Source organism: Bos indicus x Bos taurus, chromosome 10 (genome assembly GCF_003369695.1).
Source record: "Bos indicus x Bos taurus breed Angus x Brahman F1 hybrid chromosome 10, Bos_hybrid_MaternalHap_v2.0, whole genome shotgun sequence".
Lineage (NCBI taxonomy): Eukaryota > Metazoa > Chordata > Mammalia > Artiodactyla > Bovidae > Bos > Bos indicus x Bos taurus.
The window spans coordinates 3,259,760-3,279,801 of NC_040085.1; the positions used below are offsets into that span (position 1 = coordinate 3,259,760).

Consider the following 20,042-nt stretch of genomic DNA (forward strand, 5'->3'; position numbering starts at 1 on the left):
TATAACAAATGCAGCCTGTGAATAAATTTTTTTAAAAATCCTTTAAAAAAGTTACTAATTATAGATGTTAGATGTTAGATATTCTTAGATGTTACTCAGATTTTTGGGTTTTGGTCCATCAGGCAAAGCAATTATTAAGATTATAGGAAGAGTTTGCCAAGATCTATTTGTATTAACAAAAAGAAAGATCTGCCAAAGTAGGTAAAGTGCATCATGGTAAACTTTACTTTTTTAAAATAAATGTAATCCCCTACCAAAACACTGTTTTTAATGCCAGGACTTTTAAAAATGGGCAACTTTATGAAAATGAGTTGATAATCCTTATAGATTGACTGTATAGTCATTGGAAGTTTCTACTGTATTAGTTTCAGTCCAGTCATTCTAATTAATTGTATTGCTTAAAAGTGTTACAATGAGATTGCACAGGGCACTTCTCTAGTATTCTTTTGCGTAATTCATGCTGGGAGGAGCCTGCAGCCCTATGCTATAAAAATTATAGTTCTAAGTGTAGAATCTTTTTCTTCACAAGTCCTGGTTCTTTTCCTGGCAGCCACTACGTTCCTGCTTGGGCTTTGGATCAAGAGACACATCACATGTTTCCTTCTTAGGGAAGAAGCCCTTAAGGTTGTGCTTCTCTGGTTTAGCTGTGTAATTGCCCATTAGGAAAGGGCCAAAAGAATTTTTGCCAAACAGTGCGTGTATTAGAACTCCTTTTCCTGTGAATACTCTGTTTTCAAATCAAACGTGTAAAAAAACAGCAATGTTTCGAAAAATACTAAATGGAAATGGGGTAGACTGTATGTGCTTTTAGGAAGTATTTTTTCAATTATAATTTCTGTTAAATGAATACATACATTGAACATAAACATTTCTTTTCTGTTTTGTTTTTTAATTCCACAGTCCATGCTGTAACACTATTTCTAAATATCTTCGGATGCTTGGCTTGGTTTTGTGTTGATCCTCCAAGAGGGGTTGATTTTGGATTGAGTATCCTGTGGTTCTTACTTTTTACTCCTTGTTCATTTGTCTGTTGGTACAGACCACTTTACGGAGCTTTCAGGTAAAATGTGTGTACTTTAAAATGTGCTCTTTAAACCTGTGAAGTAAATAATTTGTAGTGCACCTTAAAGGTAAAAGTGACGTATGTTCATGTTTTAAGCTTTTTATTATTGTACAGTATACCTTCAGAAAAGTCTGTATATAACATCTCTGTGTATTAAGTCCATCTCTAACTTGCTGTATATTCATTCGACCTTGTAACTAACAATATCCTATTCTTTTCTCCCACTTGAGAAAAAAGACCAAACATGAAAATGAATGAGGGGAAAATGAGAACAAACTTAAGTCTTAATATTTGTAAAAGATTCTTTTCCATAAGAATATTTTACTCCTATTTTTGCCTTCAAAAAAAAAAGTCAAAAGTGGTGATTAATCCTAATTTTTTATGGATCTGGGTAACCTAGCTAAGGTAAATATACATGTAATATTTAAAGTGAGTCACTTCACCTAGCAACTTGGTAATTATTTTCTGTGTAAATTCATTTTTGGTTTTTCAAAAGGCATTGACATTTTAAAACCATTTAGACTGTTGGAGAAGGAAATGGCAACCCACTCCAGTGTTCTTGCCTGGAGAATCCCAGGGACGGGGGAGCCTGGTGGGCTGCCATCTATGGGGTCACACAGAGTCAGACACGACTAAAGTGACTTAGCAGCAGCAGCAGCAGACTGTAAGATTAAGTATACTATTTTGCATGATATATTTTAATGAATGGTTAGGATAAACATTTCCTAAATGTGTGTTCTGTGGGATATTACTAGGTGTTGTAGAAAAAATGCTCATTAGCTTAAGTTTGGGAAGTTAAGTGGGATAATAAAACTAAATACGTTTCTTCATTTCAGAATTTCTTAGGTTTCTTTAAGAGCTTGGTGTGCTTCGTGGTGTAACCGTGAAACCATTATATATGTCTGTATGTGGAGTATCTTTTATTGTTTTAGAACATAAACATTGGGAAATGCTGATTTAGATGCTGGCCTTAGATGAGTCCGTGCATTCAGTTGTTGATCAGCTTACTTTTATTTGAGTAAACTGGTTTATGAATGACAGACCTTTTTCAGCTCTCATGCACATGGAGCAACATTACTATGAAATAGGTGTGTATTGTACAGATGATGTATTAGAGAAATTAGAGGGCCACATTCAGTTGTTTAACTTCTTCTTTTCCTTTTCAACAAAAAATATCTTTGATTATCCAGAATGTATATCACTGCCCCCCGCCACCTTTACCCCTCCCAGTCCCCCAAACACTTGCCAAATGGAGTTAGAAATGAAAACATGGAAACTGAAAATGAAAAGGAAGGAAATGGGGAATATTAGGGAATTTGGAGAAAAAAGTGTCATGCAACAGAAAACTAAATTGGTTAGAAATGGAATGAAGGGAAAAAAAATATATGGGCGGAAGGAAGGAATCTTTGGATCTAATGGTAAATAACAGGTTGGTTGTCAAGGAATGAGAGAGGCACCCCTATAAGATGTAGGTTGGAGAGGAATAAAAGTGTCCTTGCATGAATAGGAGAAGAGTTCCTGCTGCTCTTTTCCTTGTTATCCTTTTCATGTATTGTTGAATTTGTTTTTTGCCTCTATGTTAATTAGGAATAGTGGCTGGTAATTTTCTTTTTTTGTAGTGCACTTATCTGGCGTTGGTATCAGGGTAATGCTGGCATCATAAAATGAGTTTGGAAGTGTTCCCTCCTCTTCTGTGTTTTGGAAGAGTTTGAGAATCATTGTTATTAATTCTTCATTAAATGTTTGGTGATTTCACCAATGAGGCCATGAGGTCCTGGACTTTTGTTTTGGGGAAGTTTTTGATTACTAATTCACTCTCCTTACTAGTAAACGGTCTGTTCAAATTTTCTATTTCCTTATGATTCAGACTTGGCAGGTTGTATGTTTCTAGGAATTTATCCAAGTATAAACTCATGTATTCTTAGTTTCAGTAGTTTCTTTCCCTTTTGCCATGTGTACTAGAAATTTTTTAAAGATTTCATTCTCTTATGAAATTTTTTTTTAAATTTTATTTTATTTTTAAACTTTACATAATTGTATTAGTTTTGCCAAATATCAAAATGAATCCGCCACAGGTATACATGTGTTCCCCATCCTGAATGTCTGTATGTGCACACTTCAGTATCTAGAATGCTCTGTGAACCTGTTTTGTATTGTTCATATTTTTCTCTTTGTTTTTAATCATATGGTGCAGCTGTTGGTATACTTAACATGACTTGACTGAATCTGGTTGTGGTGAGTAAAGAATTGTGGAGGCTTCTGATGTTGGCCAGTTGTTTCAAAAGAAGTTCACCTTTGCCCTGCTTGTCAGCTAGAGGATAAGTTAGGGGCTGAGCTGAGCTGTAGTCTATTAAGCCTGACATTAAAGAGGTTTGCAAAAATATAAAGTAATGCTACTCTTTTTGCTTCTCCCACTCCTCCAGTTTTCATGAAAGTGTTATTTTATTATAAGAAATTTATCTAAAAATTAGTTAAATGCTTTAACTATTTCTCAGTTTTAGTTTCTCATTTGGTAAAGCAAGAGCTACAACCCACGTAATCAAAAGTTCCTTGTGATGCTCAATAATAAAGAAGTGCTGAGGCCAAAAATTTGAGAATTACCGTTCTAATTCTTTTCCCATTGGGGAACACTGCGGAAAGCCTATTCTGCTTTCAGAGGGTCTTCTGACTTGTTAGCGTCTGTGTTTGGTGCATGCCTTGAGAGAAAAGTTGGCTGCATGTTTGGGCCAGTGTTGTGCCTCTCACTTCTCATTACTCAACATGTGAATCTGCTCAAAGCTTCTGTTGGTTTGTCTTTTCCCTCACAGCTGCGTTCTGTGCAGGCAGAATCTGAATTTTCAGCCTATTGTCTTGTATTCAGCAAAAATGAATTGAAGCTGTAGAATGCCAGCTTACATTTCTGTAGTTGTCTTCCACTCCAGAACCATGGACTCTATTCCTGGATGCTTCAGCAGCTCTTAAGTGGATTTTAGCAGATTTTTTTTCCATTTTATCCTACTATTCTAGTTGCTCTTGGTGGAGATACACACACTAGCCTTTTCTCTCATATTTGGAACCATAAAACTAAAATTAGTTTGTTTGGTTCTTAGGATTTCCGCCTCTGTTTACATTGCTAATCTGTTCTTGCATACTGTCTAGTTTATCCATTAGAACCCATAGCATGTTACATTCCTGATGGTAATTCCAACATCCTAATCTTATCTGACTGTGATTCTGATGCTTGCTCTATATTTTCAAGCTATGTATTTTTTTGCATTTTTGTTATGTCTTGTGATTTTTACTTGATTGCTGCACATAATGTAAAAGGAACTGCTGTAAATAGGCCTTTAGTAACGTGATGGTAAGGTATGGGGGAGGGGAAGCATTCTGTGGGCCTATGAGTAGGTCTCAGTCTCTTATTGAATAGTTAGCCAGTGCCTCTGGACTGTGAACTGCACCAGTGCTTCTCAGTCCTTCCCTCTCCTCAGGTGGGACAGGGTGTCATAGAGTGGGCTGGAATTGGGTATTTTCGGTTTCCCCGTATAGAATCTCTAAAAATTTTCCCTGTAGCTCAAATGGTAATGAATCTATCTGCAATGCAGGAGACCCAGGTTCAATCTCTGGGTTGGGAAGATCCTCTGGAGAAGGGAATGGCCACCCACTCCAGTATTCTTGCCTGGAGAATCTCATGGACAGAAGAGCCTGGTGGGCTACAGTCGGTGGGGTCACAACGAGTGAAACACTACTGAGCCGCTAACACTACTACTACATTATATAGGTCAGGCTGTAATAAAACTTACTTCCAGAGTGAGTTGGGCTCTGGTTTCTCCTGAGGGCATACCTTGTTAAGAACAGAGTGCTGTAGGCAGGGCTCCCCAACCTCTGGGATCTAATGCCTGATGATCTGAGGTGGAGCTGATGTAATAATAGAGATAAAATGCACAATAAATGTAATGCATTTGAATCCCAAAACTACTCCCCCCCACCTCCCCGCCCTGCAATCCCTGGAAAACTTGTCTTCCACGAAACCGGTCCCTGGTGCCAAAAAGTCTGGGGACCGCTGCTCTAGAGTGTTCCCAAATGATTCCTTTCCGCCACCTCCTTCCAGAAGCACGGAGGGATTTTTCTCTAAAGAAATCACTCAGAGCCAGGCTGAGCTGTTGTTGGTAAAACTCACAAATGTGTGGATTTCCCGAATGACTAGGTCTCCTTGGAGTTTTAACTCCGAGTTGTCCACTTCAGGCCAACAGCATTTTGACAGTTACAGTTCAGGTATTCCTACCCTGCAATGGTTGCTGCAGAGGTTTCTGCTCCAATAACTTGATTCTCTGTATCCATCTGTCTGTCTTTCCAGTTTGGGATTGCAGTTTGCCTTCTGGCTTCTCTTCTCTTTCAGATTTAAGAAGAGTTGTTGATTTTTCAGTTTTTCCAGCTTTTTACTTGTAGTTAGGATGATATACTACTTCTAAGCTTCTTCCAGGTATACTTTTTAAAAGCAAGCTACCTCTGGGAAGTAGACAGTATTTTTTTTGGTTCTATTCCTTTATAACATAATATCTGTGGCGATTTCATACCTTTTACGTTAGAATATTTTGCTAATTGAAATTAGAGATTAAATATGATTGAAATAGAAAATCATTTTAGCATCCTGAAAAATGTTATATTAGCATATGAGCCAGGAAGTCAATTTAATTTTTTCTATAGAAAGATACTTGATATTTGATTTTAACTATAAAAACATATTCAAAGCCCTAGTCCATTTTCATGTTGTTTAAATAGTCTTCCAAGTGAGTTTCAGTTCAGTTCAGTTCAGTTCAGTTCAGTTGTTCAGTCGAGTCCGACTCTTTGCGACCCCATGAATTGCAGCACTCCAGGCCTCCCTGTCCATCACCAACTCCCGGAGTTCACTCAGACTCACGTCCATCGAGTCAGTGATGCCATCCAGCCATCTCATCCTCTGTCATCCCCTTCTCCTCCTGCCCCCAATCCCTCCCAGCATCAGGGTCTTTTCCAATGAGTCAACTCTTTGCATGAGGTGGCCAGAGTACTGGAGTTTCAGCTATAGCATCATTCCTTCCAAAGAAATCCCAGGGCTGATCTCCTTCCGAATGGACTGGTTGGATCTCCTTGCAGTCCAAGGGACTCTCAAGAGTCTTCTCCAACACCACAGTTCAAAAGCATCAATTCTTTGGCGCTCAGCTTTCTTCACAGTCCAACTCTCACATCCATACATGACTACTGGAAAAACCATAGCCTTGACTAGACGGACCTTTGTTGGCAAAGTAATGTCTCTGCTTTTGAATATGCTGTCTAGGTTGGTCATAACTTTTCTTCCAAGGAATAAGCGTCTTTTAATTTCATGGCTGCAGTCACCATCTGCAGTGACTTTGGAGCCCCAAAAAATAAAGTCTGACACTGTTTCCACTGTTTTCCCATCTATTTCCCATGAAGTGATGGGACCAGATGCCATGATCTTTGTTTCTGAATATTGAGTTTTAAGCCAACTTTTTCACTCTCCTCTTTCACCTTCATCAAGAGGCTCTTTAGTTCCTCTTCACTTTCTGCCATGAGGGTGGTGTCATCTGCATATCTGAGGTTATTGATATTTCTCCTGGCAATCTTGATTCCAGCTTGTGCTTCTTCCAGGCCAGCGTTTCTCATGATGTACTCTGCATATAAGTTAAAGAAGCAGGGTGACAACATACAGCCTTGACGTACTCCTTTTCCTATTGGGAACCAGTCTGTTGTTCCATGTCCAGATCTAACTTGCTTCCTGACCTGCATATAGGTTTCTCAAGAGGCAGGTCAGGTGGTCTGGTATTCCCATCTCTTTCAGAATTTTCCACAGTTTATTGTGATCCACACAAAGGCTTTGGCATAGTCAATAAAGCAGAAATATATGTTTTTCTTGAATTCTCTTGCTTTTTCGATGATCCAGCAGATGTTGGCAATTTGATCCCTTGGTCAATAGTATCCCCTGGAGGAGGAAATGCAACCCACCCTACTATTGTTGCTTGGGAAATCCCATGAACAGAGAAGCCTGGTGGGCTACAGTTCATGGGGTCGCAAAGAGAGTTGGACAGGCCTTAGTGACTAAACAGCAGCAACAACAGCTTACATATAAAGGAGGAAAGTGAACCGATCTTTACATTCCTTCATCACTGTTTGAGAGAAACATTTTAGAAATATTTTCCTTTTATTAGGACAGCTTAATTTTTGTATTTTTTAAAATTTATTTTTAATCGAAGGATAATTGCTTTACAGTATTGTGTTGGTTTCTGCCATACATCAACATGAATCAGCCACAGGTATACATGTGTCCCCTCCCTCTTGAACCTCCTTCCCTACTCCCCCCGCCCGGCCCTCAAGCTGTCAACAGAGTTCTAGGTTAGAGCTCCTGCGTCATAACAGCACATTCTCACTGGCTGTCTACTTTGTGTATGGTAGTGCATATGTTTCTGTGTTACTCTCTCCGTTCGTCCCACCCTCTCCTTCCCCCTCCTGTGTCCAAAGTCTTTTCTCTCTGTCTGTGTCTCATTGCTGGCCTGCAGATAGGTTCATCAGTGCCATCTTTCTGCATTTCATGTATATATGCATTAAAATATGATACCTGTTTTTCTGACTTCACTCTGTATGATGGGCACCAGGTTCATCCACCTCATTAGAACTGACTCAAATGCATTCCTTTTATGGCTGAGTAATATTCCATTGTATAAATATACCGCAGCTTCTTTATCCATTCATTTGTCAGTGCACATCAGGTTGCTTCTGTGTCTTTGCTGTTGTAAATAGTGCTGCATTTTACATTGGGATACAAATGTCTTTTTCAGTTAATGGTTTCCTCAGGGTATATGCCCAGTAGTAGGATTGTTGCATCATATGGTAGTATTATTCCTCTTTTTTTAAGAAATCTCCATACCGTCTTCCATAGTGGGTGTATCAGTTTACATTCCCACCAGTGGTGCAAGATGGTTCCCTTTTCTCCGCACCCTCTCCAACGTTTATTGTTTGTAGATTTTTTGATGATGGCCATTCAGACTGGTGTGAGGTGATTCTTCAGTGTAGTTTTGATTTGCATTTCTCTAACACTGGACGATGTTGAGCATCTTTTGTGTGCTTATTAGCCATCTGTATGTCTTCTTTGGAGAAATGTCTGTTTAGGTCTTCTGCCCGTTTTTTGGTTGGGCTGTTTGTTTTCCTGATGTGATCTGTATGAGCTGCTTATATATTCTGGAGATTAATCCTTTGTCAGTTGTTTTGTTTGCTATTATTTTCTTCCACTTGAGGGTTGTCTTTTTAATCTTGTTTATAGTTTCCTTTGCTGTGAAACATTTAAGCTTAATTAAGTCCCATTTGTTTATTTTTATTTCAAAGAGGATCTTGTTGTGATGCATGTCGAAGAGTATACTTCCTTTATTTTCCTCTAAGAGAGCTTTATAGTTTCTGGCCTTACATTTAAGTCTTTAATCCATTTTGAGTTTATTTTTGTGTATGATGTTAGGAAATGCTCTCGTTTCATTCTTTCACATGTAGCTTTTTCAGTTTTCCCAGCACCACCTATTAAAGAGGCTTACTTTTTAAAACATATTCTGTACCTTGTAAAAAATTTCTTAGAGGTTTTATTAGGTAGATTCAGCTTCTAGAATTTATCTTTGAGTTTGGAACTAACTAGAAAGATCCCTGTTAGGTAACTGAAATAGCTGTTGTGATGCCTTTAGACATTATTTTATTTATGAAACTCTCTTCAGAGTACATGTTACATATATCACTTTAACCACTCTGATACTCTGGTTTCTTGGTACACAGGTAACAAAGCAAAAACATTAATAAGAAAAAAGAACATATATATGTATGAGCCATGCTCATATTAATATAAATAAATGATTGTTAAATAAATGAAGCAGAAGGGACAAATCTTCCCTAATGAAGACTTCCAAAAATGTGTTTTGGGGTTGGAATAGTCACTGGGATGAGCAGAAATGGAGTAGACTTTGGACAGTTGAAAATCTTGCCAAAGAATCAAATTCTGTATTTAAAGATGTTATGTATGTTTAAAGATATCGTGTCACGATCAAGTGAGTGTAGCTTATTCTAGGAATTTAAGATCGATTTAAGATTAGAAAAGTAGTTATCATAATTCATCATATGATCATCTTAATTGATGCAAAAGAAACATTTGACAAAATCCCAAAACCTTCACTTTCATGATAAAAACACTCAAAGTTGGAATAAAAGGTAACTTTCTCAACTTGATAAAGGGCATCTATGAAAAACTGTAACATTTAACATCATACTTAATGGTGAAGGACTAAAAGCTTTCTGTTTAAGATCAAGAAGAAGATAAAGATGTTTATTCTCACCACTTATTTTAAACTTTGTAGTAGAGGTTCTCACCAGTATAAACAGGTCAGAAAACCAAGTAAGAAGCCTCACATTAGAAAGGAAGGAGTAAAATTGACTTTATTCATGGATTACATAATCATCTATGTAGAAAATATAAATGGAGAGATATACCTTGTTAATGGATTGGAAGACTCAGCATTATTATATGATGTGAATTCTCTCCAAAGGGATCTATAGACACAGTGCAATCCCTATTAAAATCCTTTTAGGTTGTTTTATAGAAGTGAGCCAGGTGATTCTAAAAGATATATAGAAACGTAGTAGCCTAGAATAGCCAAAACAACTTTGAAAAACGACAGCAAAGCTGGAAGATTAACATACCTAATTTGAAGGCACACTAGAAAACTTAAGCAATCATAAAGGTGTGATACTGACATAAAGGCTGACAAATAGAACGATGGGACAGAGTGTCCAGAAATAACCCACCCAAATATAGATGAGTGATTTTCTAAAGAAAGGTACAGTGTAGTGCAGGGAGAATAGTCTTTTTAAGAAATGATGCTGGAATAATTGCATTTATGTTGGAATAAAAGAACTTTAATCCATCCCTTATACTGTATCTTAAAACTTAACTAAAAAAGGGGACATAAACTTAAATGTTAAATCAACAAATATAAAACTTCTTGAGAAAACAAGAAAAAAAATCTTTGTATCTTTAGCACAGATTTCTTAGATAAAACAATAAAATCAAGGTTCATAAAAGGGCAAATTGATAAATTTGAGTCCATAAAAAGACAAAACTTTGTTCTTTAAAAGGCATTCTTAAGAGAATAAAAAGATAAGCCACAATCTGGGAGAAAATTCTACAAAGCATTTATTTGATAAAAAGACCTGTATATTCAAACTCACAAAACTCAACAGTAAGGGGAAAAAGCAAATTAAAACCTTGGAAAAATATTTTGATAGTTTGCCAAAGGAGATACATGGATGACAAAAATGTGGATGAAAATGTGCTCAACATTAGTTATTAGAGAAATGCAAATTTAAATTGAGTTACCTCTATACAACTCTTAGAATGGCTAAAATTTAAGGAATTGATTGTGTCAAGTCTTAATGAGATGTGGAGGTACTGGCATTCTCATATACTGCCATTGAGAATATAAGGTAGAACAACTCCTTTGGAAAACAATTTTACAGTTTCTTAAAAAGCTAAACTTATCTCTAACATGGGTTCTAGCCGTTCCACTTCTAGGTAATTATTTACCAGGAGAAAAATAAATGTTCATATGTGGACATTAATGTCCATGGCAGCTTTATTTGTAGAAGGAGAAACCATAAACAACCTAACTGTCCATCAACAGATGAATGGATAGGTTACCTGTAGCATACTGTGCGATGGAATACTGCTCAGCAGTGAAGAGGAATGGACTTTTGTTACATGGCAACATCATGAGTGAATTGGAAAATAACTGTGCTGAATGAAAGCAGGCAGACAAGGAAAAATAGATAAACTATATGATCCGATTAAATAAAACCCTTAAAATATGTAACTATTGTGACAGAAAGCAGTGGGTGGGGAGGCAGGAATTAACCAGGTACACAAAATTTTGGACTATGTTCACTATTTTGATTATAAAAGGTTCATGGTTATATACTTAAGTCAAACCTTACAGAATTGTATATTTTAAATATTTGCAGTTTATTATGTTAATTATAATTCAGTGAAGCTATTTAATAAAAAATAAAAGGAAAACAAAATAATTTTTCTTTTGCCAAGATGTTTTGTGGTGCACTTGGAAATTTGTGAGAATAATAGTAACATCGTCTAGCATTTGTGCAGACAGTTCAGGTAGTTGCCACTGATATTTTTAAAAATGTTTTTTAATTTTGTATGTCAGTCTACATGTGAATGTAAACATACTGAGAAAAATGCTGACGTTTTCTCTTTGTCTCCCTATTCCCGCTCTTTCCCCTTTCTTTTTAAAACCAGGAGTGACAGCTCCTTCCGGTTCTTCGTGTTCTTTTTTGTCTATATCTGTCAGTTTGCTGTGCACGTACTCCAGGCTGCAGGATTTCATAACTGGGGTAACTGGTAAGTCATTTACTTTAATTAGCTATAATCTCTTCTTTTAATATCTTAATATAATTTTTGAATTCCTAAAAAATACTTGACATAGAAAAACCAGATTAGCAAAAGTAAACAAATATTGAAAACGGCAATTAAAAAATTTCCTAAGGACTAACCTTTGAAGGAATTTAAGAAAAGAGTACTTGTTATGTGTAAAGTGGCATTTTCGGTATATAAACATGTGTCTTCCTAGACACATAACTGCAAACATACATGCACATGTCTGAAAAGTAGAGTCACTGCATGCTTGTTAAGGATCTATCTTTAAACAATAGAGTCATTCTTAGTATGGCAAAATGCTCACTCAGTGGGGCACCCTCAGGAACTGAGGCTTTTTAGACCCCAGTTAGAAGGTAATAGATTTTATGTCTCTCTTCAGATACTCTGGAGCAAACATTCTTTGAGTGGTGGTGCATAGAAGAATACATAGTTATAAAATCATCCCTCTCTCTAACTGTTGCATGCAGTTGAATTTTTGTAAGCCAACAGCATATACAAAGCAACTTTGCTGCACTGTGTATGTGAACTAAACTGATCATGTAACTAGAGTGTATCTGAAGCCTTGGATGTAGTATGTGACGCTGAATTAGAGTAGACGCTGAAAGTCACAACTGTCGATACCTTTGAAGATCTAACGAGCACATATACATGCATGTAATTTATTAGGGTATTTTAAATCAGAAAAAGTAGCATTCATTATCATTTAAAAATTTTAGTCTTTAGCATTTGATAGAAAGATGTTTTAAATGTTTAATTAAAAAAAATACACTGTTTATGTTAACAGTGCTTTTTTATTTATAATGAATCCAAAATAATTTCTTTTGCTTTTTAGTACAGACAGGAAAAAGTGTTAAAACTGAGCATAGAAGCTTGTGAGGAGACTAAATAGCACAGGAATCCGCTAGTGAGGGTGCATACAAGGTGACCTGTTATAAGATAGATCTCATGTAATTCTGCAGACTAAAAAATTAAGCTGTTTATTCTGAGATAATTGTTGAGTCACAGACTCAGTAAGAAATGAGAGATCCCCAAGTTATCCTTTATTCCTTTATTTTCCCCAGTAGTAACATATTGTAAAACTAGGGTGTAGTGTCAAAATCAAGATCTTGACATTGATACAGTAAAGACGGAGGATATTTTCATCACCAGAAGATCCTTTGTTCTGCTGTTTATTGCCACACTCACGTCCCTCCTTAGCCCTGGCGTCACTGACCTGCTTGTCCCCTCGAGTATGTTATATAAGTGGAGTCATACAGTATGCAGCCTTTAGCTTCTTTCACTAGGCATAATACTCTGGAGATGCATCCAGGTTGTTGCGTCTATGAGTAGTTATCCCTTTTCATTGCTGAACAGTGTCTGGTATGGACAGACCACAGTTTGTTTAACCATCACCAGTTGAAGGACCTTGGATTGTTCCCAGTTTGGGGCTATTCTGCTATAAACATTCATGAACAAGTTTTTGTGTGAACATAAATTTTCATTTCTCTGTGATAAGTACCCAAGAAGAAGAGTGATGTTGCTGGTTCATATGGAAGCTGCATGTTTTTAATTTTTATTTATTTATTTAAAAATGATCCCCCCCCACCCCCCGCCCCCTACTGGGGCTGTTCCCTAACAAGGGATTGAACCAGTGAGAGTGCAGAGTCCTAACCACTGGACCTCCAGGGAGTTCCGTGTTTGGTGTTTTTAAAAAACTATTTTCCAGACAGTGCTCACCAGAATAGCTGCCCCGTTTTACAGTTCCAGCAACAACATAGGAGGCTTCAGCTCCACGCCTGCACCAGGCGCCGGTGCTGTCACTCATTTTTTTTGTTTTCCGAGCCAATCTGATAGCTGTGTAGTGATGTCACACTGCGGCTTTAATATTCATTTCTCAAATGTCTTAGGTTTTATCTTTTTTTGTGCTTGTTTGCCATCTTTATATTCTCTTGGTGAACTGTCTCTTCATGTCTTTGTCTACTTTCTAATTGAAATTATTTTAATTCTAAAGATTTACTTTTAAGGTTGAGATTTGAAGGTTCTTGAAGATCCTCTGGAGAAGGGAATGGCAATCCACTCCAGTATTCTTGCCTGGAAAATCCCATGGATGGAAGAGCTTGGTGGGCTACAGTCCATGTGGTCGCAAAGAGTCAGACACAACTTCACTTTATATATTTTGAATACTAGCTCTTTGTTGAATATGTGGTTCTCAAATATTTTCTTACATAATTAAACAGAATTTAAAATAAAATTAAAAAAATAATGAACTCAGGTTCAAAAAATGTAAAATCTTGTGTTCATATTTAAGGCTCTGGATTTTGGTGCTTAGGTTTGAATTCAGACTATGCTGTTTTTATTAGCTGTGTGGCCTTGGGCAAGTTACTGAATAATCTTGGTGACTCAGTTTCTCATCTGTGAAATAGGGATTAAATATAACATATATCATAGGGAGTTGTGAGAATTAAATGAGTTAATGCATACAGAGAACTAAAATGTTGCTTGCCTCATAAAAGCTGAGTATGTGTTAGTTATTATGTGATTGTTTTTAAAATTGTGTGTTAACTTATTTGCCTGATTATACTTTTTTAAAATTTCATAGTGGTTGGATTTCATCCCTTACTGGTCTCAACAAAAGTATTCCTGTTGGAATCATGATGATTATCATAGCAGCACTTTTCACAGCATCAGCAGTCATCTCACTAGTTATGTTTAAAAAGGTAAGTGAAGTCTTATGTCTGTAAATTTTTTTAGTGAACCTGATATTCGGTTCTCATTTCCCCATCTTGTTAATTTAGTGTAATCTCAAGTCATTTTATTGTTGTTCTTATGCAAGTTTGCTCTGTGAAGATTACTTTTCACAATTAGTTATAGAATGGGCTGCCCTGGTGGTCCAGTGGTTAAGACTGTGCTCCTAGTGCAGGGGTCTGGGTTCAATCCCTGGCTGAGGAAGATCCTGTATGCTAAATAGTGAGGCCAAAAAAAAAGGTTATGTATAGATAAATTTTAGAAAATTGCATCACATTTTAAACTTGCTGTAAAAAAGGAGTATTTTAAAATTTTATTAACTGAAACCTTCTTTTATTGATTGAAGAATCAACCTCATTTTTAAAACTTGTTATCTTTCTGTATATTCTGATTTCTTTTTTTGAATATGGCATTCTAGCTCAGTTAATAAATAGAAGTAACCATTCTGTGTGTAGTGCATACGTTTTATTTGTATTTAAAATTTGAAAATGCTAAATTATTTTACCTAAGAGTATATGAGCTGGTAACAGATTCAGGCTGAAATACAGATTGAATTTTGGTTTTAGTAAAAATCCCAATTAGCTATACAGTTGGCCCTCTATATCCACAGGTTCCATATCTTCTAATTTGAGTAACTGTGAATTGAAAATATTAGAGGAAGAAATTCCAGGAAGTTCCAAAAAGCAAAGCTTGAATTTGCTTCACATCGGCAGCTATTTAGATACTACCTAATTGGTTTAACAGCTATTTACATTGTATTAGAGTATATAAGTAATCTAGAGGTGATTTCAAGTATACATACAGGGAAGATGTGCATAGGTTATATGCAAATACTGCCCCACTTCGTATAGGAGACTTGAGAACATCCTCAGATTTTGGTACCCTTGGATGTGAGGGTAAGGGATATCATGGAACCAATACCCCACAAATACTGAAGGATGACTGTTTCCTCCTATAGAATTCCCATGGCTGTTTTCATTGCCTTAAAAAATGATTACATAGGGTAGTGGGAAAAAAACAAATGTTTTTATTTTATATGAAGTTTTACTATGTTTTAGATGTGTAATTCAGTTCAGTTCAGTTGCTCAGTTGTGTCCGACTCTTTTCGACTCCATGGACTGCACCTCGCCAGGCTTCCCTGTCCATCACCAACTCCTGGAGCTTACTCAAACTAATGTCCATCGAATTGGTGATGCCATCCAACCATCTCCTCCTCTGTCGTCCCCTTCTCCTCCTGCCTTCAATCTTTCCCAGCATCAGGGTCTTTACCAGTGAGTCAGCTCTTTGCATCAGGTGGCCAAAGTATTGGAGTTTCAGCTTTAGCATTAGTCCTTCCAAAGAATATTCAGTACTGATTTCCTTTAGGATTGACTGGTTTGATCTCCTTGCTATATTATTATATTATCTAATACATTAGATATATATTAATATATATTTTTACTTTTTATTGGTGTATAATGTTTATAATGTTGTGTTAGTTTCTGGTGTACAGGGAAGTGAATCAGCTCTATGTATACATATATCCCCTCGCTCTTGGACATTTCTCCCACCCCTCTAGGTCATCACAGAGCACCAAGCTGAGCTCCCTGTGCTATGCACCAGCTTCCCACTAGCTGTGTGTTTTACACGTGGTAGTGTATACATGTCAGTCCCACGCTCCCCTTCCCCCACCGTGTCCACATGTCCCTTCTCTATGTCTGCATCTCTATTCCCACCCTGGAAATTAGTTCATCTGTACCATTTTCCTAGATTCCACATGTTCCAACATGGTATAGAAACCTTGTGAATAACACCTATGTTTTAAAATGATACTTTTTGATGTGTTTCACATTAAAATAACATTTTTTTTTCCTTTACTATCTCGTAACTTAGAATATATACAAGGATTGCATAGAAATAACTGTACCTTATATTTAGGAAAACTGAATTCTTGAAATATTTGGCTTGCTGCTACTGCTGCTGCTAAGTCACTTCAGTCGTGTCCAACTCTGTGCAAACCCATAGACGGCAGCCCACCAGGGCCCGCCGTCCCTGGGTTTCTCCAGGCAAGAACACTGGAGTGGGTTGCCATTTCCTTCTCCAATATTTGGCTTGTGTTTGCCTTTAATCCTTCTCAAAACTGTGAAACTTATTCTATATTCTTCCTGTCCATATTTTCCTGCATTTTAAGCTTTTACTTCCTTTTAGACATACATACGCATGACTACTGAAACTCTGCTTTCTGAAGTTACTAATTCCATTTTCCTCCTCCTTGGACCCGGAAGCCTTCTGTGTTGCTGGTGGCCCCTCTTCCTTAGCCTTCTTAATTATGTCCTGATTCTCCTGCCTCTGAGACTAGTCTTCCTCCTCCATTTCTTCATTCCGCTCATAAGTGAAAGTCGTCTTCAGTGCAGTCAGTTCTCTGCTCTTTGTGCTTTTGCTGTGCAGGCTTTTTTCCCTTGGGGATTTCAGCCTTCTGCGTGTTTCAGTCTCTTCCCTGCCTGCATGGACTCTGGTCTTGGAGTTGGAAGAGTGCTTTACCAGCCGTTCAGTGGCATCCTCAGGTGACTGTTGCCCTGCTCTGGTTGATTGGTGTCATTGTCTCACAGTAATACACCATAAACTCATCCTCTTTTCAGAACTAGCAGAACTTCCAGAAGTTCCGATTCATATTCAAAGAAACATTTGTTAGTACCACATATTGCATGAATCCATTTTTGTGAACTGTCTAGGGGTGGGCTGGAGGGTGACTGCAAATGGGTATTGTTCAGTAACCAAGTTGTGTCTGGCTCCTCGCGACCCCATAGACTGCAGCACGCCAGGCTTCCCTGTCCCTCAGACGGTTATAGAATTTCTTTTTTGGAGGTGATGAAAATGTTCTAAAATTAGATTGTGTGTATACACACATATATTCACAACACTGAATATACTGAAAACCACTGAATGGTATACTTTACAAGGCTGAACTGTATAGTATGCAAATTTATCTCAAGCAGTGTTTTAAAAAGAAAATTTATTAAGTACCAATTGTGAATGAGTGATTCTGAGTGCTTTCTCACGTGATTGCATTTAACACTTAGGTCAGTTCTTTGTCAGTGCTTGCGTGACTTTTTTAGTCACTTTCTTAGAAACTGTCTTAGTGTCTGCTCCATCTTTCTTCTTTTCCATTTCCAACCTCAGCTAACCCAGAAATTGTTTTTACAAATAACTCATACCCCACTTCCTTCAGTTCACTTTTTGTATAGTTACTATATTAATCTATAAAAAAAAAATCCCAAACAAACCCAGCACTCTGAAGCTTTTTGAAAGTGAACCTCATGCTGGGAAATGAGATTGTGGTGGTTGCGGTCATGGGGCTGGGGTGGCCTTTCACAGCGCTGCCGGAGCTGGGCTTTCTACTCCACGTGCGGTGTGCTGCTCGGCTTCTTTAATCCATCGTAGACATTCCTTTGCCTTGATTTTGTGCATGGCATACTTGACCTCTGGTCTGCTCTGTCAATGGAAGACTTACAAGCGCTCTTTCAAGACCTGTTCCAGTTTCATATTCTTTGTAAAATAAGGAATTTAAAGGAGATGATTTTATGAAGTATAATAAATGGAGATAATGTATGTTAAAATATAGTTTGGCCAGATTTCTTATTTGTAATGGCAAGAATTTCTCTTAATTTAATAGCAGTTGAGAGCCAATGAAAACACCTGATTTTTCTTTTTATTTTCTTTTCCATGCTTGCTCAAAACTTGCTGTTTTTTCCTTCCCTTTCAGTTTCATTGAGATATAAATGACATACAGCTTTATGTAAGTTTAAGGTGTACAGCATAATGGTTTGTACACTTACATATACATATATATGCATATATGTAAGCATGGTACAGCACACTTACATATATCATGAAATGATTTAATAAGTATAGCAAACATCCATTATCTTATATAGGTACAAAATAAAAAACTTTAAAGATTTTCCCTTGTGATGAGAGCTCTTAGGATTTACTCTTAACAGTTTTCATATATAATATACAGTTTGGTTCAGTCGCTCAGTTGTGTCCGACTCTTTGCAACCCCATGAACTGCACACAGCATGCCAGGCCTCCCTGTCCATCACCAACTCCCGGAATTTACCCAAACTCATGTCCATTGAGTTGGTGATGCCATCCAACCATCTCATCCTCTGTCATCCCCTTCTCCTCTTGTCCTCAATCTTTCCCAGCATCAGGGAGTTTTCAAATGAGTCAGCTCTTTGCATCAGGTGGCCAAAGTATTGGAGTTTCAGCTTCAACATCAGTCCTTCCAGTGAACAGCAAGGACTGATCTCCCTTAGGATGGACTGGTTGGATCTCCTTGCAGTCCAAGGGACTCTCAAGAGTCTTCTCCAACACCACAGTTCAAAAGCATCAATTCTTCGGCACTCAGCTTTCTTTAGAGACCAACTCTCACATCCATGCATGACCACTGGAAAAACCATATCCTTGACTAGATGGACCTTTGTTGGCAAAGTAATGTCTCTGCTTTTTAATAAGCTGTCTAGGTTGGTCATAACTTTCCTTCCAAGGAGTAAGCGTCTTCTAATTTCATGGGTGCAATCACCATCTGCAGTGATTTTGGAGCCCCCCAAAATAAAGTCAGCCACTGTTTACCCATCTATATGCCATGAAGTGATGGGACTGGATGCCATGATCTTAGTTTTCTGAATGTTGAGCTTTAAGCCAACTTTTTCACTCTCCTCTTTCACCTTCATCAAGAGGCTTTTTAGTTCCTCTTCACTTTCTGCCATAAGGGTGGTGCCATCTGTATATCTGAGGTTATTGATATTTCTCCCAGCAATCTTGATTCCAGCTTGTGCGTCTTCCAGCCCAGCGTTTCTCATGATGTACTCTGCACGGGAGTTAAATAAGCAGGGTGACAATATACAGCCTTGATGGTGTACTTTCCATGTTGTACTTACATCTCTAGTACTTACATATGTTATAACTTGAAATTGGTACCTTTTGAAGGGGGGATTGAATCATCCAGTTCCCGCCCACCCCGCCCATACAACCTCAGATTCGACATCTTTTTCTGTGAGTGAGTTGAAGTGTAGTTGACCTGCAGCACTCTGTGTGTTTCTGGTGCACAACACGGTGATCCGGTATTTCTCTATGTGTCAAAACGATCATTGCAAGAAGTCTAACTGCCATCTATCATGATACAAAGATAGTTTATTATTGACTGCATTCCCACAGTGTATGTTTTAAAAGAAAAAAGTCCTTTGAGGGGGTATGTGGCCATAGTTTATAACCACTACGGGTCAGGCTTTTCATAAGCAGTTAATGCCCTCTAAAAGTTATCTATGCACACTGTTTTGGCTCTAGAAGAGTTAGTTTCTTTTTTTTTTTAATATAAATTTATTTATTTTAATTGAAGGCTAATTACTTTACAACATTGTATTGGTTTTGCCATACATCAACATGAATCTGCCACAGGTATACACGTGCTCCCCATTCTGAATGCCCCTCCCACATCCCTCCCCGTACCATCCCTCTGGGTCATCCCAGTGCACCAGCCCCAAGAAACCAGTATCATGCTTCGAACCTGGACTGGCGATTCGTTTCATATATGATATTATACATGTTTCAATGCCATTCTCCCAAATCATCCCACCCTCTCCCTCTCCCTCTCCCACAGAGTCCAAAAGACTGTTCTATACAACATCACTCATTATCAGAGAAATGCAAATCAAAACCACAATGAGGTACCATTTCACGCCAGTCAGAATGGCTGCCATCTAAAAGTCTACAAGCAATAAATACTGGAGATGGTGTGGAGAAAAGGGAACCCTCTTACACTGT

General features: G+C 37.6%; 1 protein-coding gene across 4 annotated transcripts in view; it reads left to right on the top strand.

The window, feature by feature from the left end:
• Window positions 1-20,042, top strand: part of SCAMP1 (secretory carrier membrane protein 1) — a 150,771-nt gene that overhangs the window by 83,331 nt on the left and 47,398 nt on the right. For all 4 annotated transcript variants that reach the window (XM_027552931.1, XM_027552932.1, XM_027552930.1 and 1 more), the window contains 3 exons: window positions 901-1,060; window positions 11,376-11,477; window positions 14,092-14,209. In XM_027552931.1, coding sequence (XP_027408732.1) covers window positions 901-1,060; window positions 11,376-11,477; window positions 14,092-14,209 — 380 coding nt within the window. The remainder of the gene's footprint in view (window positions 1-900; window positions 1,061-11,375; window positions 11,478-14,091; window positions 14,210-20,042) is intronic.